This window comes from Protomyctophum parallelum, assembly GCF_964188405.1.
Source record: "Protomyctophum parallelum genome assembly, chromosome: 1".
NCBI lineage: Eukaryota > Metazoa > Chordata > Actinopteri > Myctophiformes > Myctophidae > Protomyctophum > Protomyctophum parallelum.
Genome location: NC_139697.1, coordinates 59,231,124 through 59,256,462, shown reverse-complemented (window position 1 = coordinate 59,256,462; position 25,339 = coordinate 59,231,124). Strand labels below are relative to the sequence as shown.

The 25,339-nt window shown below is 44.0% G+C and overlaps 1 protein-coding gene across 3 annotated transcripts; it reads left to right on the top strand.

Moving 5' to 3' along the window:
• The first annotated feature begins 307 nt into the window (after window positions 1-307).
• On the top strand, window positions 308-25,048 carry rbm27 (RNA binding motif protein 27). Of its 3 annotated transcripts, XM_083776119.1 has the most exons (21): window positions 308-492; window positions 2,682-2,800; window positions 2,899-3,026; window positions 3,588-3,667; window positions 4,877-5,121; window positions 5,796-6,101; window positions 7,799-8,083; window positions 8,834-9,016; window positions 9,927-10,073; window positions 11,234-11,393; window positions 12,272-12,425; window positions 12,652-12,888; window positions 13,974-14,111; window positions 15,242-15,367; window positions 15,669-15,743; window positions 16,103-16,261; window positions 17,522-17,626; window positions 19,651-19,878; window positions 20,681-20,764; window positions 21,168-21,287; window positions 21,454-25,048. In XM_083776119.1, the coding sequence occupies exons 1-21, from the start codon at window positions 434-436 to the stop codon at window positions 21,553-21,555; spliced, it is 3,240 nt and encodes a 1,079-aa protein (XP_083632245.1). In that variant the 5' UTR covers window positions 308-433; the 3' UTR covers window positions 21,556-25,048. The 3 variants fall into 3 exon arrangements, with proteins under 3 accessions (XP_083632245.1, XP_083632247.1, XP_083632246.1); XM_083776121.1 differs by lacking the exon at window positions 8,834-9,016; XM_083776120.1 differs by lacking the exon at window positions 17,522-17,626.
• The last annotated feature ends 291 nt before the right edge of the window (window positions 25,049-25,339 follow it).

Sequence of the window (25,339 nt, the reverse complement as noted above, 5' to 3'; positions counted from 1 at the left end):
ACGCCGGCTAGTCGGCTGCGCACGGGGCAAAGCCCACGCGCATTGACTTCTGGGAAATGTAGTGCATGCAGTCAGTATATGTATACTTTTATTACTTTACGCCCTCCCTCGACTCCCTCTATACTCCCTGTTATATAATTTAACCAACTAGTAAAACATTCCATGATATTTAGCATTTTTTCGTAGATTTGTATAATTGTCATTTGAAACGGAGGCCGGGCATTGCATCGGCGTTGCGACAGCGCCGCTCGCAACGCGTTGCCATGCCGTAAATCGCCTCATCCCGACTGCTGCGAAGTGAAGAAGAAGGAGCAGCGAACGAGCAGAGGCCTCTCTTTTGCTGCTGAAGCTTCAACATTTCCTTAGATGATGAGAGAAGGATCCACAGCGTCTGGACATCTGTTATAGTCTCCTCTAAAAACCCACGACCACGATGATCATAGACAACGTGGACGCTCTGAAGTCGTGGCTGGCCAAACTCCTGGAGCCGATGTGAGTTCATAGCATGCTAGCAGAGATGTGTGTGTGATGATGCCTCTAGAATGAACCGTTAGCCTGTTAGCCATGCATGCTAGCCAGTGTGACTGAGTGATGCGTTGGTATTAATGAACCAACCGTGCTAGTAGTGTGCAGCTGCTCCTAGCCGCAGCAGACAGTCGTGTGTGCGCGTCTGTTCTGCTGTTGGCCCGTGTGTGGCACAGATCAGCCTGGCCCCGGATCGGTTCGGCACGATTTGAGTCACTTACTTCTAAAGTAAAGTTGCAAAAACGGCGCAGTTTGCGGTGTAAACTGCGTCCCAGGCAGCCAGGTTGTTGGTTTAGTTAGCAGCACTAGCAGAAGTGTTTGTTGTGTGCACAGCTTGGTGTTCATGTTAGCTAAATGCTGATCACTGTTTACTGAACTCTTGAGGGCCCCACAGAGACACCACTCGTGTGTTACAGATGTTAAGTGCATCATCTGGGGACCAGGTGACACATCAGCATTGAGGTCATGTAACAGAGTGTACAAATGTGTACATTTGTAATGTACACTACACACAGTTACAATTGGATACTTTTAACACCGACATGTCTATGTTGTATCGTTCATGAATTGAGACATTGTATGTGATGGATCTCTATAGTTGCGCAACAGTGGCATCTATCTATATGATCTGGCTAGTTCTGTTGTCAGTTTGTTTTAAATCACCATAGTGACAAAGTCCCCTCTCCCCGATTAATTAACAACGTCTCATTCTTTCTTAAAACTAATAGGTGTGTGTGTGTGTGTGTGATATCAACCAATCTGTACACTTGCTGCATACAATCATGTAGAGACCAGCTTTAAGGTTTGTTCCTTGGTGAGCGTAGCAAACTGGCTGAATAATAAGGATGAAGCCGACTGAGTTTTACGTTAATCTTTATTTCGGAACCCAACGTAGAAACTAGAGCAAAATGACGAAATGCATCATAATCAATTATCACAAATGAACATGTCATATTTTCAAACATTCATCTTATTATTAGTTGAATGTTTTCCATAGGCCTGCATCACCAATACAATTAGATAATGCATACATAAACCTCTATCAAAATGCAATCTAAAAAGATGGCAAGAATGACCCTCGGACAATAAAATACAACAATAAGACCAACATCCCTCAACACAGTACAAGATTGACAAACAATAAAATGATCACCTTTTTCCCCTTCCAGCTCGGCATTAATAAAGTGGCATGTGCAAGTGGCATTTAGATCCAAGGTTGGTTTGGCCATCCGTCCTTATCAGACAAAACCTTTCTGTGTACGCTGTTCATCGCTCCTCTGCCATTGAGGCTGTTTTTATAATGCTGCTATCTGCAGCCCCAGCTGGGCATCAGCAGCACCACAGGTGATTTAAATCAATTTCAATGTGCAGGAAACAGTCAAAATAAATCTCAGAAACCTGACATATGGGCATATGGGAAGTCTTTCAAAATAAAAGTCTTAGGGACAACACATTGTGACCATGGAAAGCCCCCTCTGGATCCGTTACAGTGAGCAATGGCTATAGGCCTGTAGACTGGTACAATTAAGAGGTTAGTCTTGGCCAACCAATTAATCGACTATGAAGGAACAGTCCTTTCTAATTAAATGACATAACTTGGAGTAGTGTTTTTCAAAGACTCACAGTTTACTATGCATTAGACCCTTGAGAGGAGTCTACGAATCGGTTCCATTTGTACACTCTCAGAGTTAGCTGGGAAGTGGGGACCACCTAGAACCCCCTCAAGGACCCCTGGACCCCACTTTGAGAACCACTGACTTAGAGTCGAGAAGCCAATCTAATGCGTTTATTTTCTTTTGTTGCCTTTGCATGCTTTATTCAGATGGGTACAGTGAAGAGATAAATAGGAAATGAAGGACATGACATGGTCCTGCCAGCCAGGAATCAAAATATGTACTTGCCATCAGGCATTAGAGCCCTTGTGGTATGCACTTGGATGTTGGGGACTTAATACCCATATTCTTAGTATAACGGACCTGAATCAGTTTTTTGCCCGTCTACTCTACAGTACACCAAATCTCTCAGTCTCTGCCAAAAAATAGCAGATCAACAAGCCCACAGCATGAGCTTGTAGATCTTCTGTTGTTGGTGAATGTTCCCCCCAGAATTGGACTTCAAGTTGTTCAGTAGAACTGATGATGTGCGTTGCTCTACAGATGTGATGCGGACCCCTCTGCCTTAGCCAACTATGTTGTGGCTCTCGTGAAGAAGGACAAGCCTGAGAAAGATCTGAAAGCTCTCTGTGCTGACCAACTTGACGTCTTCCTACAGAAAGGTAATATAAAGACTGTATGCGCACTATGCAGTGTTGTTGACACTTGAATGTCCGAAACATTGGACACCACTTTTGAACGATGTATGCTTTCATTGCAGAGACAACTGGATTTGTCGATAAACTCTTTGAATGTCTGACAACCAAGAACTACTTGGGCAACCCTCCTGCCACAGACCCACCCAAGGAGGAAGTAAAACCTGTGGTGGTGAAAACTGAAGTGGTAGAGGTAAGAATTGTAAATGAATAGATTCAGAGTCTTGTCTTGTTTAGAAAAACAAAAAAGTGCATTTTGTATACAAATGTTTATATTACTAATTGGAATCAACTACACTTATCTCGACATACGAGTCTACCTTAGGGGTACAACAGTTAATTGAACTAATCTATTATTATTATTATTATTATTAGCATAAATTAACCATAAAGTCAATTTCCTTTTTTGGTCTCATCCATTTGGTGCTTTTAATTTGATATACTGCTTTACTTTATATATTGAGAAGTACCACCGTGGGTCGGCTGGAGACTGGAAGTTACAGTGCGTTTTAACAGCGGGAGCAACACTTCGACGAAAGATGAATTATTTTCATCTTTTCGGCCGACGTTCCTACGCCCACTTTTCGACCATCGCCTGTTCGCCAGTAGTTGCCGGGTCCCATTGACAAATAATGCACTTCCGGAAAATTCGACTGGCTGTCGCCCGCTGTTAAAACGTAGTAACGTACCGTCAGAGTTAACCTTTAAACTTCTGCATTTGTGTATTGTGGTTTTGTTGTGTTTCCCTCTCAAGGCTGAAATTGCCCAGGAGCAGAGAGACGTCAGGCAGAGGAGAAGTCCTCTTAGAAACCGTCCCGACTTCAATGAGGCCAGGTATGAGATCCATCTGACCACCAGCCCGCTTCTGGTTCTCAATCGTTGGGTTGGTGTGATTCTCTGACAGGGTCAAGCCCAAAGGGCAGCTTTAATAAATGACGCATTTAACCATTCAGGCTCGAGTTTCAAGTTCAGTGCATATCTCAGATATACAGTATATTATATACAGTACACTACACATGTATGTGCAGATGAGCAATCATGGCATCAAAGTGGAATGGTCAATGGAGAAGACTAGACTTTACAGTAAAACTTCACCACCCGTTTAAAAATATGTGCCTCTACGTTAACTCCTGCTTTAGGGTCCAAACATACAGGACGTCAATGGCCAATATGGATAAATCAAATGTCCAAATCATTTTGACCTCTATCAATATTGTGACAAATCACATAATGCATTGCGATATGATGCAGTGTGAGCTTGTAAATTGCCCATTTCACGTAGTTTTGAACATATTCATGTTCAGTGATTAGAACGCATAACTAGGTCATATGGCGATATTGCGATATCCAAAATGCCAGACAATATCTATTCTCAGGTCACGCTATAAGACAATATCTATTCTCGGGTCATAATATATTGGCCATCCTTACCTGAACGTCGTAAACAATGGATGGACATTGTCACCAACATTTTGGTTGGTGACAATTTTGGCACACCTGTATGCGTGAGACAAATAAACCCTTCTTGATTGACTAACTAACTACATATAAGACAAGGGGGGGGGGGGGGGGGGGTGTATACACTTCTCCACACGTCTCCATGGTTACATGTAGGTAGAGTTGGTTCCTGTGAGACCCACTTTAATCTTGATTAAGGCCCTGGTGTCCCTGGTCTGTGAAACACGTCACTGTCAAGGAACCATTCTGCATACTGGGGATGGTAAAAAAAATAAAAAATAAAAGCAAAGATATGGCAAATGGATTGTCATATAAACGGTAAATTAGCACAATGTCCAACTTAATACACGACTTGTAGAGCTGGAAGAATCTGCTTCCAAGTAACACTATGCTAGAGTAGATTTTAATATTTATTATTAATTGTGCCCACAGTTGAGACAAAATGTGTATCTGCAAAACTAAACATTTCCTACCTAGACTATCACACTCACATACACACAGCCTGTGTGTGAGTGTACTAGAATACTAGATGTACCTTTTAGGATTTAGCTGTTGTACCTGTATCTAAATAACGCGTGCACACAGGAGCCACGACGACAGGAGGCGAGAGGAGCGCAAGCGGCGCGAGCTGGATCGCCACGGGAAAGGCGGTGGCGGCGGCGGCGGAGGGGGAGGAGTCGGCGGACCTGGTGGCGGCGAGTACCACCGGGAGCGAGAGCGCCACGAGCGCCGCAGGGGAAGCCCCCGCAGGCGGAGCTACAGCCGGAGCCGGAGTCGCAGCGGCAGCCGGGGGAAGAGCAGAGAGCGTGAGCACAGAGGAGGCAGAGGAGGTGAGCCTAACAGCAGAGCCCAACCCCCGTCCCCACCGCGCACTTTTTGTCTCTTGTTTTCTGTCTCCGGAGAAGCCTTGTTGTGGCTTTTGTGCAGCGTAGAGACCTTTTAGGGTCGAGGGAAGAGCGCTGGACGCGGCGGGTTGCACAGTCTTTGTGTCCACGAGGTGCCGTCCGTGCAGACAATGCCGAAGGCTTATAACTGGGGAGTTGACAACATGGACTGGAATTGGGCCTGTTACCTACAAGGTTGTTTGTTCACCACACCGATCAGCTGCTTTTGTCACTTTGTCCACTTCGTGTGGCTAGGGTAACATTTACTGTAGGTGTGTGTGTTTTAGCTATTTTGTTGCTGCTTAACGGCTTTTTTTTTTTTTTTTGTCCAAATATCTGTCTGTTTTCACTGAATATCTGTCTGTACTTTTGTTAACGACATACCCAGAATGGGGACGCACTGGTTCATGTGTTTAATTAGCATCACAGCGTTGTCATAGCAACACAAATGTATCTCATCTATAAATGTGCATCACATTTACATTACGTCTGCATTAATGTAAGAGGACGGTTGAAGAAGCAATGAAGTGGACCGGTTGAAAGTATGGCGTTGAACCACGGTAATGATACTAAAACAAATGAGCTCAGTTGTCTGACGTTTCTCTGTGCTCTCTCAACAGACTTCAAGTCAAAGTTTGAGGTGAAGAGGGAGGACGCCTCTGGCACCTCTTGCTCTCAGCCACAGCCGCACCCCTCCCCTCTCCTTCCAACACCCCAGCAGCACCCGTTCACCTCTCTCTCCTCGTCCTCCTCCGGCACCGGGATCCCGGGCACCGGCGGCGTCCCCATATCCACGCTGGCCCACCTGCCGGACAGCACGACGGACAGCTGGTCCGGCTACTACGGAAACCAGAGGCAAGATGTCGGCAAAGCGTTCAACAGCAAGGGCGCGCCCTCGCTCAAACAGCGCTGTCGGGACTACGATGGTACGACAGACCATTCACAGTTTCTTTTTTTTATGTGCACATGCGTGTGGTTAATTTAGGGGTTACTGTGTGGCAGCATGAATAATTAACCCATTCTGACCTGAGATCAGATTCATATGAGGTTTCCACCGGACACACGCTGGTCTGACGAACCCATTCTGACCTGAGATCAGATTCTAAAAATGTCAGTTGTTCTTCGATTTTTTTCAAAAAATAGCAGACCTACAAGCTCGTATCGCGCCACTCGGTGGCGCGATATGAGCTTGTAGATCTGCTATTTTTCAATAGCTAAAGCATAACATGATGCCGACACCAAAATGGGTGCCCGGTCAGAATGGGTTAACTACAGTTCACAACTTCACGCTAGCAGACACAAACCTCAATGAAGCAAGCACACAACTAACGCTGATATTAGAAACATGGACTCAGTCACCATATTCAAAACTCACCTGTTTAGGCTGACCTCTGTGTCTTCTGCTGCAAGCTGTACTTTAGTTTTTGCTTTGCTTTGCTTTTTAACTGTTTTGCATCGACTGTTTTTAACTTGTATGGCGACCTTGAGTGCCCTGAAAGGCGCCTTATAAATAGCATTTATTATTATATATATTATTACCTTCAGCTGTGTTTACCGGTCAAAATGGCTGCTGTGGAAGGGAACCATGTTGTATTGGGTTGTTCTGGTTATTGTGTGCCGCTGCTGTGGTCCTTGTTTAGATTGATGCTAATGACCCCTGTTTAATGTTCTCCCACTGCTGGGTCCACAGCCACCCCTCCACAGGGACATAGCAGTCACTTTACTTATCTCAGTGTCCCACAGGCTTAAAACAGACCACCAGGGACCACCCAGCATTTCACAAAAGCCATGAACAAAAAGAAAAAGTAGAGAAAACAAAATAATGTTTGCTCCAGTTGTTGTCTTGCCGCTCTACAATCATAAATATAAGTAGATAATAATAAAGAAATCGCCAAACGTTTGTAAAAAATAAAGACTTATTTAGCCCCATGTTCAAATGCCCTCTGTCAAAAATAACTTACTTAAAACATGAACCTTTGCCCAGGCGGTGGCGTAACCGTCTGGGCACCCGACTGGTAATCCAGTCGCAGTGTGCCGCGACTCCCGAGCCCGACACGGCCTTTACTGCATGTCATCCCCCATCTCGCTCCCGTTTCCTGTCAGCCTACTTTCTGTCCCTTCAAAAACCAATACAAAAAAGGCGTAAGCCGCAAAAAATATCTTTAAAAGGTAAAAACATGAACCTTTGTTGAAAAAAAGTTGTCCTTATAGATCACTCACCCATAACAACATATGTTATGAATATGATCTTAATCATCTCTCTTATATTTACCGTAAAGCAAGGCTACCGATGGCTAGGCAACGCTAGGCTCGAAGTGTCATAGGAAAAGAACATCGCTGCCTGCACACAATGCTGGGGACGCCCGACCTTTATAGCCCTTTTTCTCTGAATTATGGCTCAGATTGAGCTGGATTGTTGGCCCGTTCGCCTCCTTCAGGCCTCTTCTACTGGTGGTGCTACTACTAATTCCTAATAACACACACAAACATAACAACAACTCTACACGTTGCAATGGTTGTTGCCGACAGACTCAGCTGCGCAGCTCTGAATCTTTCTTCTCGTCATTTTGCGGGTGACATGTTTGTGCTCAACACGGTCTCTTCCTCTCTCTTCTTTTTTCAGAGAAAGGTTTCTGTGTCCGCGGTGACCTATGCGCTTTCGACCACGGCAACGACCCCCTCATCGTGGACGACGTGACCCTGCCGGCTATGATCCCCTTCCCACCTCCGCCCGTGGGCATGCCCCCCCCTGCCGGCATGCCCCCCCCTGCCGGCATGCCCCTGCCCGCCGGCATGGCCCCTGCGGGCATGCCCATGCCCCCCATCACAGAGCCCCCGCCTTCCCTCCGGATGCCCTCCATGCCCCACTACGGCCAGCCACCTCCACCCGGGGTCTTCCCCTTGACTGGTAAGCACTGCTTTGACATTGGCTACGTCTATACATGCGCAGAAATCCAATCCAAAACATATCGAACAAGAAGACACATCCCCAGCTACGCAATTATCGGATTAGCCTGAAAACCAGACTAATCTGCCCGTGCAATACTTTTTAAATAACAGCCATTGGCAGATTTTGTCTGGCCCCGGTCGGTTGTGATTGGATTTTCATAATTTGCCCCATGCAGAATAGCAGATATTTGAGAATAATATCTACACACAGTACGCACGGATATTGGTCTGGCCATGCCAGGCGGATATCGGCTATCGTTGCCGACGGGCAGAAACCTTATATACAATCTCCATAAATGGATGCCCTAGTTTATTGTACAGTAAGAGTTACACAAATAGTTGCGGAAGTAGACGACCAATGAGCTCACAACGCGTTGGGATGCAGTTTATTTCATTTCCTAAAGCGTATTAGTTTCGAACATAAAATGTTTCCGCCTAACGGCGACAATATGGTCTTTATAATTATGTAATCTTTTTTTTACAACCCACATTCCAATGTCCTTGTGTCTACTGTATGTGACCACAAATGCACTGATTTCATGCATAACTTGGCTTAAACGATAAATTGTTATTGCATGCAATATTCCCCACACAGAGTGCCCGAGTATCGCTGCGGCGCATTGTGAGCTCATAAATCACTGGCACGCAACTAGGTCTAACTCACCCGTAACGTGGAGGCATCAGCTAAGGGCCCTTGTGTCTCCTTCAGGGCCCCCACTGATAGAAACCCCCACCCGCCAGTCGGCCATCACCGCCGCCGCTCCCATCGGACCGCCTGGTGTGGGGCTGCCGCCGCCTCCTCTTCCTCCTCTTCCTCCTCCGCCTCCTCCTCCTCCTCTGTCCTCCTCGCCATCTGTGTCTCTGCTTCGTCCCCAATATGTCCAGTCTGAATGTAAGCAGCGATGCTTCTTCTCTTCAGATTGGGACTGTGTCTTTGGGGGAGGCACTTGCCGTCATTTGTTATCTGTGTTTGTTTTTGTCTGTTTGTTTTGTGTTTTTTCCATTGAAGTAGATTTTATGCTTTCGTGACAGGAGTTTTCTCATAAGCTCTGACTACACACATGCTTTGGCCATCTTTTGGCCTGAGGGCGGCACCTTTTATAAATGTATGAGGGATTGAAGGTAGATAAGAGCAGTCAGTAAATCAGAAAATGAATAACTTCTTACCAATGAGTATGAGGTTCTATTTTTCTTTAACATTTGATGCTGCGACAGTGTCCAGAATTCAGATTGGAATTTCTAAGTTGCGATTTTTGGCCTATCCAAAATGGATAGGCTACCACTCTGAACATAGTCCGAGTTGGTCCTATTTTGCAAACGGGGACATTTGCTTATACTGTGACTTGAACTCGACCCCATCCCATAAATTATAAATGACTACATACTGTATATCCAAACATTACAGGGGCCATTGCACACAGTTCATAATTCTCAGCATTGTATCCTAGCATTGTGTCTTAACCCATTCAGGACGGGAACCCCTTTTGGTGTTTTACTCCTTCAGGATGGGAACCCCTTTTGGGGTTCTTGCTATGTACAGTATATTAGCAGCATAAGAAAATGCAAATTTTGAACTAATTGAATTTTTTCAGAAAACTAAAACTTAATTTTAGAATCGGCCTCAGTCCTAAATGGCTTAATTCCTACAATGGCATTGTAGCAGGTGTTCAGTATGTATGCATATCCATTTATACAAAGTGTGCGCATATATATCTGTCTTTTTAAAGAAAACAACATTATTCAATCTTGTAAAACATCTGTGTGTGTGTATGTTTGTGTGTCTGTCTGTCTCTCTCCATTAGATAACTACGACCCAGAGGGCTACAACCCAGAATCTCCAGGTCTGACGGGAGTGGGTCGTAACCAGTACCGTCATTTCATCCCTCGGGTCCAGACCCAACGCTCCAACCTCATTGGCCTCACCTCAGGAGATGGACAGAGCTCCAGAGGTATAGTCCTCATAGGCCTGGGATAACGCGCATAGCATTTCATTTCAAACGGCCTAGCCTAGAATAACCCATTCTGACCTGAGATCAGATTCATACGAGGTTTCCGCCGGACACACACTGGTCTGAATAACCCATTCTGACCTGAGATCAGATTCTAAAAATGTCAGTCGTTCTTCGATTATTCAAAAATAGCAGACCTACAAGCTCGTATCGCGCCACTCGGTGGCGCGATATGAGCTTGTAGATCTGCTATTTTTCAATAGCTAAAGCATAACATGATGCCAACACCAAAATGGGTGCCCGTTCAGAATGGGATAATAGTGATAGTCCTATCGCCTTTTTTGGGGAGTGGTGTAAAGCACTGTTTCCCAAACAGTGGCTCGGCACCGTTTTATGGGTCGCTTAGTTTTTGTGTTTAATACATTGTTTTTAATTATTATAATTAAAATTATATTATTTATTATTTAAAAAAAAAAAACATTCATAAATAAAGCTTTTTATGAGTCCCACTTGAACAACATTACTGTACATGCTGAGTACAGTAGTGCATCCCGTGGATGCAGAGGTCGTTGTTTTATTTAGTCCCTTAACTATAACCTGCGTTTTGAGATGCAAAATGCACCCTATTTTAATCTGACGGTTATGAGCTTATAGATCGGCTGTTTTCATAAATTTGGGTCCCGGGCAAGTGTCTAATCTCTCTTTGGGTCTCCACCTAGTGGTTCCTAAAGTTTAGGAACCACTGGTGTAAAGTAACTAAGTTAATTTACTCAAGCACTGTACGTACTGTAAGTACAATGTTGAGGTGTTTTTCAGTTCCAGTTTTTAGCAGGTTCTACCTCGGTGCAAATGTTGTACTTGAAAACCTTCATTCACCACTTCAACCCTAAATACATTGATGCATTGTACTTTGAAGTAAATTTTTAATACCAGACTTTTACTTCTGTGATATTGATACTTTTACTTAAGTAAAGAATGTGAATACCATTTCCACTACTGCTTTTGGGTAGATAAATGTTGATATGACGAACAGCACTATACCTCCATATCCCGGGCATTTCAAAATAGGCGAACATTCGGTGAAAATAGTCCCATCTAGATTTGCTATTTTCGGTTTCAATCGTGTCATTGTGATTTTTGTTGTGTGTTATATTATCTAGCTGCCAACATAGTGATACAGACAGAGCCTGCGGTCGCCGCCACCCCTGCCATCAGCAACACATCACGCTTCGTCGTGGAGCAGGACAACAGGAAGAGACCTATGGGACTGGGAGCCAGTATCGCTGAAGGTCCACCCGCTAAAAAATCCTGGATGGAAAAGTAAGGAGTAGTTTAGTTTAGTTTGTGTTCAGTGGTCACTGGTCATTACCAACAAGATTACAGACCCCCATTGATGGAAGAACATTGGCTCTAGTTCACAATTTACAATTTAGGCATTTAGCAGACGCTCTTAACCCATTCTGACCCGAGATCAGATTCTAAAAATGTCTTATTACATCCTGACAGTTTCATTATTGACCCATTCTGGCCTGAGATCAGATTCTAAAAGTGTCTTAGATTTTTCAAAAATAGCAGACCTACAAGCTCGTATCGCGCCACTCTGTGGCGCGATATGAGCTTGTAGATCTGCTATTTTTCAATAGCTAAAGCATAACATGACGCCAACACCAAAATGGGTGCCCGGTAAGAATGGGTTAATCCAGAGCGACTTACATTAAGCAAGAACAAAAAAGCATGGGAATACATCACATAAAAACATTTATCATGAAACATGCGTAAGCTAAGAAAGTAACAGTGGAATATCTATATAATGAAACTATACATATAAACTATACATATATATATATACACTACTATGCTATACATACTATGACGTGCTATGACTACATACTGTACAATGCAATTATAGTGCTGTCTACATAACATGCTATAAGTCTGTATCAAATGCTATCAGCACGCTAACTTTCCAGGAAGAGAGAGGCTTAATCATATGGGTATTAAAACATCAGCGATATACAAATGCACTTAGCCACAGCCCACAGATCTAGATCCCATACTACTGATTGCAATTTCTAACTACCGGCTTTCTCTTTTCCTGGCATTTTCTTTCTAAGTTGTCTACCAGCAAACCAAAAGATATCTGTACACTAACACTTTTATCTCTCTCACGCTCTCGACCTGTTTTTTGTTTTTTTCAGGCCTAGCTTCAACAACCAACACAAGGGCATCTTCCCTAAGAGGAACCACTACATCAACACCAAGTTGGAGGTGCGCAAAATCCCCCGGGAGCTCAACAACATCACCAAGCTCAACGAGCACTTCAGCAAGTTTGGCACCATCGTCAACATCCAGGTAACGTCGGTGAAACCACACACACCATGTCTTGACTTAGAGCCGGAGGTTACACTATTGGAGCTGTTAAGACTTATTGGATGAGTGATACGTTGTGGTTCAATCTAGCATTGAACCACAACAACGCTTTTTTATTAATATCAAACAAAAAATTAAATTTCCGATTCTGTGAAGAAATTGTGTTTTTTGTTTTGTCATGCGAATACAAATACTTGTCTCCCTGTAGGTGGTGTTTGGCGGGGACCCAGAGGCGGCGCTGATCCAGTACACGGTCAACGAAGAAGCCAAGCGGGCCATCTCCAGCACAGAGGCCGTCCTCAACAACCGCTTCATCCGCGTCTACTGGCACCGCGAGGCTGGGGTCGCCAACACGGGGCCCCAGCAGCTGGAGCAGAGTTCTGGAGTGACTCAGGGAGTGGTGCCGGGCCCCAGCCTGGGACCACAGCACAGCCTCTTGCATAAGGTTAATACAGGGAGGCAGAACCACCCATTAAGCCATTCTGACCTGAGATCAGATTCACACGAGGTTTCCACTGGACACACACTGGTCTGATTAACCCATTCTGACCTGAGATCAGATTCTAGAAATGTCAGTCGCAGAATGTCAATAGCAGACCTACAAGCTCGTATCGCGCCACTCGGTGGCGCGATATGAGCTTGTAGATCTGCTATTTTTCAATAGCTAAAGCATAACATGATGCCGACACCAAAATGGGTGCCCGGTCAGAATGGGTTGAAGACCTGAGGCCGATTCTACTATTGCCTTCCCAAATCCAGTTCTCAAACTGTTTTTTGTAATTAAAAATTATTAAAGCTTTTCAAACACTCAAAAAATAGCAAATGTACAAGCTCACAAATACATTTCATTTGCACCTACAGGTATACATGAGTTTAAAAGTTGGCTGACTGGGACAATTGAGAACCGGATTTATTTGCCAAATAGTTATGATCCAGTGTCTCGCTATGTGACCATGTGAAAATGGCTGTCATAATCTCACAAATGATTTTGACAAATCAGTGCCATACTTTTTATGCATGCCACGCTGCCAGTAGGCCACAGAAGTATCCATCTCTTTTTTTTTTTTCAACATTTCTATGTTTTAATATTTAACTTTCATTTCATAATGGAAGCCAAATCTGATATGGCACCGCTTTGCTATATGAAATGCCAAGCCATCATACCACATCGAAACAGTTTGACCTACTTTAACCCATTCTGACCGGGCACCCATTTTGGTGTCGGCATCATGTTATGCTTTAGCTATTGAAAAATAGCAGATCTACAAGCTCATATCGCTGGCGCAATACGAGCTTGTAGGTCTGCTATTTTTTTGAAAAAAATCGAAGAACGACTGACATTTTTAGAATCTGATCTCAGGTCAGAATGGGTTAATCAGACCAGTGTGTGTCCGGCGGAAACCTCGTATGAATCTGATCTCGGGTCAGAACGGGTTATTTTCCGTAGTAAAATTCCGTAGCAGGGAGCGAGATCCTCGATGCATTTCACACACCATGAACATCTTTTTTTTTTTGTCCGTTCTCCAACAGGGGATCAAGCAACACAACCCGGCAGCCTACGTGCTGAACAAAACCATTCCCAACAAGCACCGGCTACTGGGAGCAATGGGGCCGGTGGCGGCCGGCAAGCTGGACGGCTTCCCCCCCGGCAGCACGGACCCTGCCGCGGTATGACTTTTAGTCATAGTCTCTTGAATAGTTTTAACCCATTCTGACCCGAGATCAGATTCTATAAACGTCTTCTACATCCTGACAGTTTTCTGATAAAGCTATGTTTCTATGTCAGTCGTTCTTCGATTTTTCAAAAATAGCAGACCTACAAGCTTGTATCGCGCCACTCGGTGGCGCGATATGAGCTTGTAGATCTGCTATTTTTAAATGGCTAAAGCACGACATGATGCCGACACCAAAATGGGTGCCCGGTCAGAATGGGTTAATTTATCTTTAGTCACATTTTAGTCGACCCGGAATGTTTGTGTTAGTCCAGTTTTAGTCGACTAAATCTCAAGAGTTTAGTCGACTAAATCTACAGTTGATTTATTAGTCGACTAAAATGTATTTTGGCGGGCCTTGATGCTGTCGTTAATGACTGATTTTACACAACGCGTCGCACTGCAACACGTGAGCTTGTAGATCGGCTATTGTCAGCATGCAACAAAGTGTAAAATTACTTGTACTGGATCTCTTGTCCACTAATCCCTTCGTAACCTTTTAATCTAGTTTGTATTTGTTGATGAAATTGTCAATATATTTACTCTTAGTTTTAGCCATCATAGCTTAGTTTTTATTTATCCATTTAGTTACTGAAAAAAAGGTAGTCGAACATGTTTTGTCATATTGGTTGAAAAAAAGAAAACACTGTTGGACTGAGATCCTGGCCTAGGTCAAACAACATGTGTTGCTGTAAAGCAACTTTATTTTTAACCAATCTGTATGGCAGATTGGCAGTGTATGTTCATGCATAATATCTGTAGTGGTTGGAGGTGTACAGTAGGTGTACAGTAGGTGGTCTCCCTGCTCTTCCATTGAGTAATTTAGGACATCTACTGGTTGCGAGAGGTATTGCCTGAAGCTCAAAGCACAATATCTCCCCTGCCCAAAGCAGGCTTTCTGTAGAAAGGTCCACCCTCGCACGAGAGACGCGTTATTGTAGTAAATCAGTGCTTTCTTCCTGCCGAGAATGTTGGGTTTTTACGTGACGGTCGTCTGCCATTACATTGGCATCTTTATCTGAAGCCCTTGAGATTGCTCTAAAAAAACATGTCGTTCTCATCAAATCTGTCTTCCGTGTCTCCTAGGTGTCCACATCAGCGTTGACGGCCACTCAAAAGGGCCCCTATGCGTCCATGGCCCACAAGTCCTCCAAGAGCCTGGGGAAGACGGGCAAAGCACTGGAAGCACAGGAGGCCCAGAGGAAAAAACAGGCAGGTTCATGGGTCATCGTCCTGCTAGACTCCAGAGGAAACCTAGCATCTCTATTCGGGGGACAAACATTTGGCAAACAATAGCAGGTCTACAAGCTTGCAACGCTTCTCAACATGACATGTTGTGAGCTTGTAGATCAGCTCTGTTTTTATGCTGAAATCTACAAGCTTTTGATGCGTTGTGAGCTTGTAGGTTAATTTCTGCAAAGAGCTTTGGTGATGAGGGGGGGGGGAAAGGAGCTCCACCAAACGTTGCTGCCCACATCAGTAAATATGTATATATATATATGTATTTGTCCAGGAGGCGATGAAGCTCCAGCAGGACATGAGGAAGAAGAAACAGGAGATGTTGGAGACCCAGATCGAGTGTCAGAAGGTGAGACTAACTGTGGTGGAACACAATCAGTGCTCCTAGAGAAGCAAATGGAACAATGTACTTTAAAGGTGGCATGGCTAGACAACATTCAGCCACTAGATGTTGCACTAAACTCCACATCACAGCACCTTTTTTGTATAATAGTCTGAGTCACATCTATATATCTACTCCTGCCATTTGCAGGGCCTTCCTCCAGGGAAACATAATAGAGTATATAAAAAAAATGAAGGTTCAAATTAAAATTAAAATGATAAAATAATCAGCCTCATGATGCATTATTATCGTTGAATATGTTTTTTATAGTGGATTCAATCAATTTGTTCAACCTCTTGCACCACCATTTTGATTTTCCCGTATAGGCACTGATAAACCGCCTGGAGAAGAACAGGGGGATGAAGCCAGAAGACCGAGCCAACATCATGAAAACGCTCAAGGAGCTGACGGAGAAGATCTCGCAGCTACAGAACGAGATGAACCCGGCCTCCCAGGCCGCCAACCAGCCCAAGACCAAGACAGACGTGAGTCGCCCCTGACTCGCCTCACCGCGCACTCACACACTATACACTTGGGGTTCAGATTGTAGCGATTCTGGTTCCTTAAACCAATTAAGACCGAGACCTAGAGTCTACAAAATGTCAAGGAATAACGTGTTCCTCCTACTCGCTACGTCCGACCGGGGAAACTCCCCCAGTCAGGTGAAAAGAAGCAGCTTGGACTTGATCGTCATGCATAGAAGGAAGCATGAGGTCAGTCCGCTGCCCCCTCAGGTTGGCAGAGGAAGTGTAGCGCCCAGGATTACACTAGGTGAAAAAGTTATTTAAAAAAAAAGGACCCAATGAATTTATCTGTATTTGGCTGTTGACCCCCATCTGAAAATATGTTGTTCCAAGGACCCCCCCCCCCCCCCCCCCAAACAAAGATAAGAGTTAAAAAATGTTTGCTGTGAAAGAATATATATTCCAAGAATTGCACACATTTTCACGACTTTTCAAAAGTGGTTAAAAGCTGTAAGGTGACACAGATGCGTTCCAGTCCTTCATTTTAATGTGTTAACTATTCCCTTTTTAACTGATTCCCGGTAGTCTCGTTATTAAAGGTCATACTATTTCCAATTCATACAACCCATAAAAGAGCCTAAGAAACGTGCACGTTCTATATCTCGGAAGGCAGTTGAGCAGGTAAATCTTTTTACAGTGTTCAGAAACAAGAGGGCAACATTTTGCTGAAAAACCCAATGGCTGCATTATGGGCTAATGAGGTACATGGTAAGTAAAGGAGTAGCCCTGCGAAGCGACAGTTCCTGAGCCATGTGGACAATGGTTCAGGAGCCTGTTTCTGTAGCGTGAGACATCTATCTTGATGTACAAGTACACCCCCTGGACACTATGTACAAGTACACCCCCTGGACACTATGTACAAGTACATCCCCTGGACACTATGTACAAGTACATCCCCTGGACAGGACGCTAGTATGTTGCAGGGACCTATCCCCCATCCAACCTTTGATGCTGCTGACTACCAAGCACGGTGCCATTATTGTAGTCTTTGGCATGACTCGGCTAGGGATTGACTCCGACCTCCAAGAGATTTTGTGGAAAAAAGGGAGGAGACCCAAGTATAGACCCCTGGGGGTACACCTGCCAAGGAAGTGCGGTATGTAGGGTTTAAGTGGTCAAGGGTGTGACACAAAGTATGCTTAAGTGGATGACGAACAAACCTTGCGAAGTGTTCCCAGCTTCATTCCACGTGTCCCATTCTATTACATAATGTGAATCCAGGCCCAGAAGGAGCTGTTGGATGCTGAGTTGGACTTCCATAAGAAGATGAGCTCTGGAGAGGACACCACAGACCTGAGAAGGAAACTAGGACAGCTGCAGGTGGAGGTAGGGTACACGCCAGTGCTGTTGATGCCATACTGCAATTTCTAAATTTGATACGAAACCTCAGAAGGCAACATTTTGTTGGAGACACACACCGACCGGGCACAGTGCTCACCAAATAAAAGTAATTCTGGTGTTGCATTTCCCCCCCATTGGTGGAGAATTGGTGAATTGCTGTTGAGTTTGCAAGAGTGGCACAATGCTAGACGTCGATTCGCACATGTTCAGACTGGTAAACGAGCACCAGTGCACTGAAAATCTGACACTGTATATGTCTGCACGGCCCATTAGTGTCAGAAAAGAAATGCAGTGTGGCATTTTGGATTTGAAGCTGGCAAAAGAGAATAGAAAATGGATACAAAATAAGACTTTATGAGATTATCCGACAACCTGATGGGCTTTGCTGTGTGGTGTTGAGAGTGGATATGTTATGTAATGAATGCTGGCGCTATAGACACAACCAGAAAACAACAGTGTTTACACATGTTCCGCTCAGCTGGATCACATGTAGAATTACTGGTATGGTGTATATGACCAAAGCTCCTTCTAAGGCAAACACCATGACCGTGAACTCTCACACTCAAAAGCAAGACGCATAGATGCCAAGAACATGGCTTGTGTTTCGCAAATCCCCATCTGACACGAGTGCCACCGCCCTCACTCTTCCTGCCCTGCGGGGTTTTAAATTAGCTCCATTGTTAAATATGCATGCCCCCACCCCATCCAACCCCATAGCCTCATTCTGCACATTAAACTGCAGCCACTTAAGCAAGCCCAGAGGATTGTCTGCTAAGGAACCAAATAAAGATGCCGCTTGCCAGACTCGATGGAGGCACGCCTCATTAACCCATTCTGACCGGGCACCCATTTTGGTGTTGGCATCATGTTATGCTTTATCTATTGAAAAATAGCAGATCTACAAGCTCATATCGCGCCACCGAGTGGCGCGATACGAGCTTGTAGGTCTGCTATTTTTGAAAAAACGAAGAGCGACTGACATTTCTAGAATCTGATCTCAGGTCAGAATGGGTTCATCAGACCAGTGTGTGTCCGGCGGAAACCTCGTATGAATCTGATCTCAGGTCAGAATGGGTTAAAGTTTGAGCCGCCACTCTTCGTGCAGAGACTCGAGGGGGTGATGATTGGTGTGCGGGGAGAGAGTGGGTGAGGAAGGGACTAAATGGATGGGAGGAGAGGCTGTGAGGTTCTGGCATGACGGAAGATGTCACTTTAAAAATGGAGGAGTGACAGCCATGTGTAAAGAAGGGAAGGAGAGAGAGGAAGTGTTTGGTGTATTTAGACTTGACCAGGTGCCAAATGTGTTTTTCTTTTTTTTTCTTTTAGGAGGATGGGGACTAGCATTTCTTTCTTTATTGATATAGCACTGTGTACAGTGTAGGTCGAGAGACAGGGTATCTGAGAGGGAGACGGTGTAGGAAAGACGGACGATAGAACGCTGAGAAGGAGACGGTGTAGGAGAGAGACTGTAGAAGAAAAGCTGAGAGGGACACGGTGTAGGAGTGGCAGACAGTAGGAAAGTTGAGAGGGAGACAGTGTAGCAGGAAAGCTGAGAGGAAAACGGCGTAGGACAGACGGACAGCAGGAAAGCTGAGAGGGAGTTGGCATTGAAGAGACGGTAGAGGGAAGGATCTGTCAAACTGAAGACTAAGTGCATTTTAACTGACACTGACAAGCTACTATAGTGTGATAGATTGATTGTGATGACCATTCCTACCACACTGGCCAACGCACCATTATCTAAAGCTCAGATTTCATTGCGTGTGCGTGTGCGTGTGCGTGTGCGTGTGTGTGTGTGTGTGTGTTTGTTTTGAAGAAGCCATTAATGTCTTCATGTATCAATGAACGACGGCAACGCATTAAAACCGGGAAAGCATCTGTGTCATTATTTTTTTCCTGCCATGGCTGTTGAAAAGTTTCGAGCTTGTACAGCTGCTATTTTCTTTTTACATTTTTGAAAAGTCTTGAAGGTATGAGAATTACAGATTTTGTTAAACCTCCTCTTCCAGGCGACGTGGCTGGGTCTGATCCGACCTCCTGGGGGTCGGGGCCGGGCTAGAGGGAGGATGGCCTTGGATCCCGGCGCTGGGCACGTGGGCCACTGCCGCGGACGGAGCAGGGACATGATGTCCCGGGGCGGGGTCCTGAACCGCATGTCGGTGGACCACAGAACCCGGGCCCTGGCCATCCTGGGGGTCACCCAAGAAGAGAAAGAGGAATTGATGCCGCACTTTGTGGTAAGTACAGGAAATGACCGTACGTTTACAAACGGGCTCAAGAGCTGTAATACCTGCCATTGGAAAAGAGTTAACCCATTCTGACCTGAGATCAGATTCATACGAGGTTTTCCACTGGACACACACTGGTCTGATTAACCCATTCTGACCTGAGATCAGATTCTAAAAATGTCAGTCGTTCTTCGATTTTTCAAAAAATAGCAGACCTACAAGCTCGTATCGCGCCACTCGGTGGCGCGATATGAGCTTGTAGATCTGCTATTTTTCAATAGCTAAAGCATAACATGATGCTGACACCAAAATGGGTGCCCGGTCAGAATGGGTTAATCATTAGCGAGAGTTGTTATTCGGCTAAATCCACCCACCGACTGGGACCGTATGGATGCAGTAAGTAACCGTGCACAAGGCATGTGCACTAACTATCAAACTCCAAAAAAACGTTAATAAAGAGCCTAAATGTGGCTGTCTTCACATGCTAATGGTCAATGCCCATGTGCAAGTTCAGATCAATTGCTCCACCCATTGAGGAGAAAAATGCAGATCGGACGGGCGGACAGAGGTTCCTTCATTTTATTAGTGCAGTCAGGGTTCCTGATAAAATGTCTGGAATTGTGTAAGTGGGGACACTGGGGGGTATTACATTTTATCTTGGCACGACCTCCACAACTCTTGAGAGTGTTACAGGCCTGTAAGTGACCATTTAGAACCCCCTCAAGGAACGCTGAGGGTCCTGTGACGCCATTGTTCTCAGCCTTAAATCAAGCACGTCACGCCTCGCTCATCGCTTGTTTTTCTGTCTCAGAAATTTGGCGAGATCGAGGATCTGCGTGACCAGGACGCCACCAGTGTGGTGATGACCTTTAAGACCCGAAGCGAAGCAGAGAATGTAAGTCACGCAGAACAGAACATCGCTCCCTCTCACACATCTCTCTCAACGGCAAACACGTTCTAAGAAGTGTCATTTGTTGGCTTGCTTGCATAAACATATTTGGCCAAAAACTATTACTATTTACATTTGAATGTGCTATTGAATAGAAAACAGATTATCAGATGGGCCAATAGGTTTTATGGCGTTCAATACATCCCACAATTTATTGCGATATCTGTTAATGAAGCAGATTAGCAGTTCTACAAGCTCACAACCTTTTAGATCGGCTATTTTTGGTGCACGACACTGGCACGCAACTACGTTTAAATCACGCGTTACTCAGTGCTGTCTGTGTAGAAAAGAGTGATTGTGTTCAGCCACAGCTTAATCACACACCCCACACACCACCTTGCTTCTTTAGGCAGCAAACCAAGGGGCCAAGTTCAAAGGTCGCGTGTTGCAGATATCATGGTACAAGCCCAAGGCGCCATCTGTCTCAGCTGAGCCAGAGGAAGAAGAGGCGAAGGAGGAAGACAATGCGGTACGACACTCTTCATCACTTTTTCACCACTTGATTGTTATTGCGCATGACAAATAGTGAAAATAGCTGATCTACGCAGATTTGTCTTCCAAATACTGGTAAGAAATGCATTGGCGTTTTGGTAGTTTCGCATCGCATTGGGTACTAATTTCTCTGAATCCCACAGGAGGAGAGTAGCTCTTATTTGCCTGAAGAGGAGGAAGAGGAGGAGGAAGACGAGGATGAAGATGACGATTACGAGAGCCGGAGACGATTATGGAGACGATGAAGGCGAAGCCAAACCGCAAACCCCTTATTCTACACAGATGACCGGTTCTCTTCTTTTCGTCCTGAGTTGCTGCGACTTGAATTCACCTTTTTACTCTTTTTTTTCCAGTGTTTTGAGGCTTCTAATGAATGACTAATGTCTTGACTTTAGTTATTTGTGTAAAGAAACCTGGAGGGCAAAGCTTTTTTTTTTTATCCCTTGACTTGACGGAAGGCATATTTAAAACGTCTCACTTTTGCTGAGAATGATTAAGTGTTAAGTTGTACTTATAAATAGAAAACAAATCTATATGTCTGTACGTTTTCAGTGTGGTTTAAGCAGATGATATCAGTAATGCACAACATTTGTGTCTACTGTGAATAGGTATTTTTATACATATTTAAGCTATCCTCTATCGTTCCCACAGTTTTGTTCCTAACCTGGGGACAGCGATCTTAAATAGGACCCCCCACACACACACACACACACACACACACACACCCACCCACCCACACCCAACTACCTAAAGTTACCGTGCCGTCCCTGTACCGCTGTAGTGAGGTATGATCATCCACTATCTAGTGCTAAGAGTTTATGAACTGAAAGTGTGCATTCATGAAGCATCCAAACATGCATTACTACCACCAGCCTACGTGAATATGAGTACAGGCAAATTAGGCAATATCACCATATTCTCATGTCAGCCATGTTGAGCGAAATGGCTGCCCTGTGAATATGGTACCAGTATGGGGTGTTGATACTGTATTACAACTGCATATGTCTTTTGCACCCGAAAATGTCACAAACCATGCCCTCCACGCTGTGAGGGCACGGTGTCACCTGCCTTGACAACAAGGCAGGTGCGAGCAGTTGTGCAGGTGAGCGAGTGCCTGGTCTGAGCCCCCAATGGCCTGTTTTAGCGGACTTGCTTAGCTACATAATGTAAAGAGACTGGCTGCGAGCTAGCGCATGCAAGTGAGGACAGCGTAGCCAGCGGAAAAAACAGCGGGCTGTTTTTTGGGTGCAAAAGGTATTCCAGCATCACAACTTTAGCACAGGTACAGAGCAGTGGGCAAAGGTTCGAGAGACAAACCCTAAACAATGTTTACAAATGGCATCCCCTCTTGATTGATTTTGTTTTTCCCGACTTGACGTCTGGTGCCACTTTCTGTACATATTAGCCTAAATAATTTCGTGGGTGTTCCACATTTTTCTAGTGTGACCATTTTTGAGTAATAGGCTCCATGCATAGCTGTAGTCCCGGGTTTCCCTGAAGGTGGCATACCGTGTCATGCTCCGTTTGGTTTTCCCATCGCTTTGTTTGGCTCGGCAGCAATCAATCAAATGAGCCAATCAATGGAAGCTAAGGGAGAATGAGCTGTAAATTGGTATAGCAACCTTCTGTAAACCCAGGACTCCAGTTTGGCACAGAGCCGTTCCCCAGTCGATGTCCTGGCCGTCCAAGAGGCCTGTCGCTGTCAGGACAAGGATCACGTCACCCATGTCAAACATTTCTGACATCTATAGACGGGTGTTTGAATGTAATATTGAACATTTGATTTTAATATATAATTTCCTTCTCGCCTTACATAATCAGCTCAAGGCTGGATTTTTACAAGACTTTGTGATTTACTTTTGTAAATTTTGTAAATGTTTGAAAGAGAAATTACTGTTGATACTTTTTTTTTTAATTATTATTATTTTGTCTTTCATTTTTAAGTTTTGAGCGAGTGGGGTTTTGGTCAGGGGGAAAAGAGTCGTGTAGCAGTGTGGTTTTAGTGCTAAACCAGCCCATGTACTTTGTAACGTCACCCAACAGTCATTTTCTGTGAACATGTCACACTTCTCCGTGCAGTTGAATATTGGTTTCTGAAAGGGCATCGTGATTCACGCACAGTGCTGTAGAATAAAGTCAGCAAGACGGCGCCCTAAGAGACAAGCTTTTAAGAAAGTTCCCCTTTTGGTGACAAAGCTATATTTTGTATTTTGTCTTGCGTATACTGTATTTAGTAATCATCGGGTGGGAGAAATTCTTAATCTCGTAACACAGTAGACCCATATGACAAGTTAATACCTTTCTGTCTAGATGTGTTTTGTTTTGTGAGAGTGATGTGTTCACAGTATTTGTTATTATACAACCCTATCATCTGCTACTAGAGCCAGTTGCCAGGCTATCCCAAGTCACAATACCAAAATATGGTGATATATTACTGCTTATGTCAACAAGGCACGGAACCCAACCTCCTGTTTTACTCATACATAGATAGGTAGAAAAGATGGCCCCGTTTTCAGCCTGTGTGGAAACCTAGTCATCATTCAGAGAACCACATTGTTATTGTGGAAGTAGAGGTTAACAGCTAACGAGAGCACTTTCTATTTCATTTGTGAATGTACAGTGGTACACTACCATTCACCTTTAGTTCTACGTAAAGGTATACTGTAGAACTTCCTGACGATTTTTGTTTTTTTGTTCTGCTTTATCTCATCTTTCCTCCTAGAGATGTACTGTTTGCTATAATATTTGAGTTACATATCTCACAGAATGCAGTCTGGTATCTCATGGCCTTCGCCAGTGACCTAATCACCTTGTATTACTAAGTAATATAAGCTCCACTAATTCTCAGCTGAGGGGTGCATGTTTTATTTTATAGTCTATGTTGATTAATTCTGCTTTGAAACTTACAGGTGGCAATAACATACATCAGGGTGTAAGCGAGATACCACACCATTTGCCAGAGCCTATACAATAAACTTATTTTAAACAGTGTGGAGCTGTAATATGTTAAACTTTGGATTTTTTTTAATTTACAAAGGCAGCTCCAAGGCGCACAAGATTATCCGTTTTAAGTTTGCAGGAATCGGCTGTCCTTTTCTATTTTTTTAGAAAACTTATTTTATTTAAGAGCATTGATTGAAAAATGCTTGAAATAGTTTGGTTAGATTAGATCACTGGCGGTAGCCTTTATATAAGGAATGATCTACTGTCAAGCTTGTGTAAATGAAGTTTCAGAAAGGATGTCCGTCTCTCAACCCTAATGCCTAGTTAATGCTCCTTCGTATCATCGTATGGTGGTGTTGCAGTCGCGCACTGGAAATAGCCGATCTGCATGATACAACACTGTTGTACGCCGAAGTATAGATTGGACTTATCTTTTTGTACTATACTGTATGCTACTACGACAACTGTAAAAATGTAAAACATTTATTGGATAATAGTTTTGGATTTGTTACTGTTTATATTTGCAGGATGTGGATGTATTTTCTTGATTTATTCTGTTTGTAAAAACAAAAAAGGATTTCTAATTTACTAGCATGTCTGCTTTTGCCAATAAAGATGAAGGAATGGGTTGTGTTGAGAGTGATCAAGAAAGGAAAAAAAAAACACCTAAGAATTCATATGAATTGGAAATTCAAAACATATATTTTTTAAATATCTGATTTAAAAGATTAAAAAAGAAAAAAAAGATTGCTCAACATTGGTGGGGGAAAAAAGAAACCATTCCGCAATATTACCTTGAAATCTTGTGTGGTCTCCTTTATTTGGTTCCTATATCATCACAATGTACAGATTTAGAAGGTAGGGTATATTTGTGATATATATATTTTTTGTTTGTTTAGTAACTTCTCTCCAGCCCTTAATTTAAACAGAAAATACATTTTCAGTGTGGTGCACTGGTAAGGTCCATGAAAGTAGCCTTTGAGGAGATTGATGTTCAGCAACAGTCTTATCAGTAGTTAATTGCACAGGGTGACAGGGAGGCACCTATAGATCGATAACTCTTAATTCTAATAGGCATACTAATAC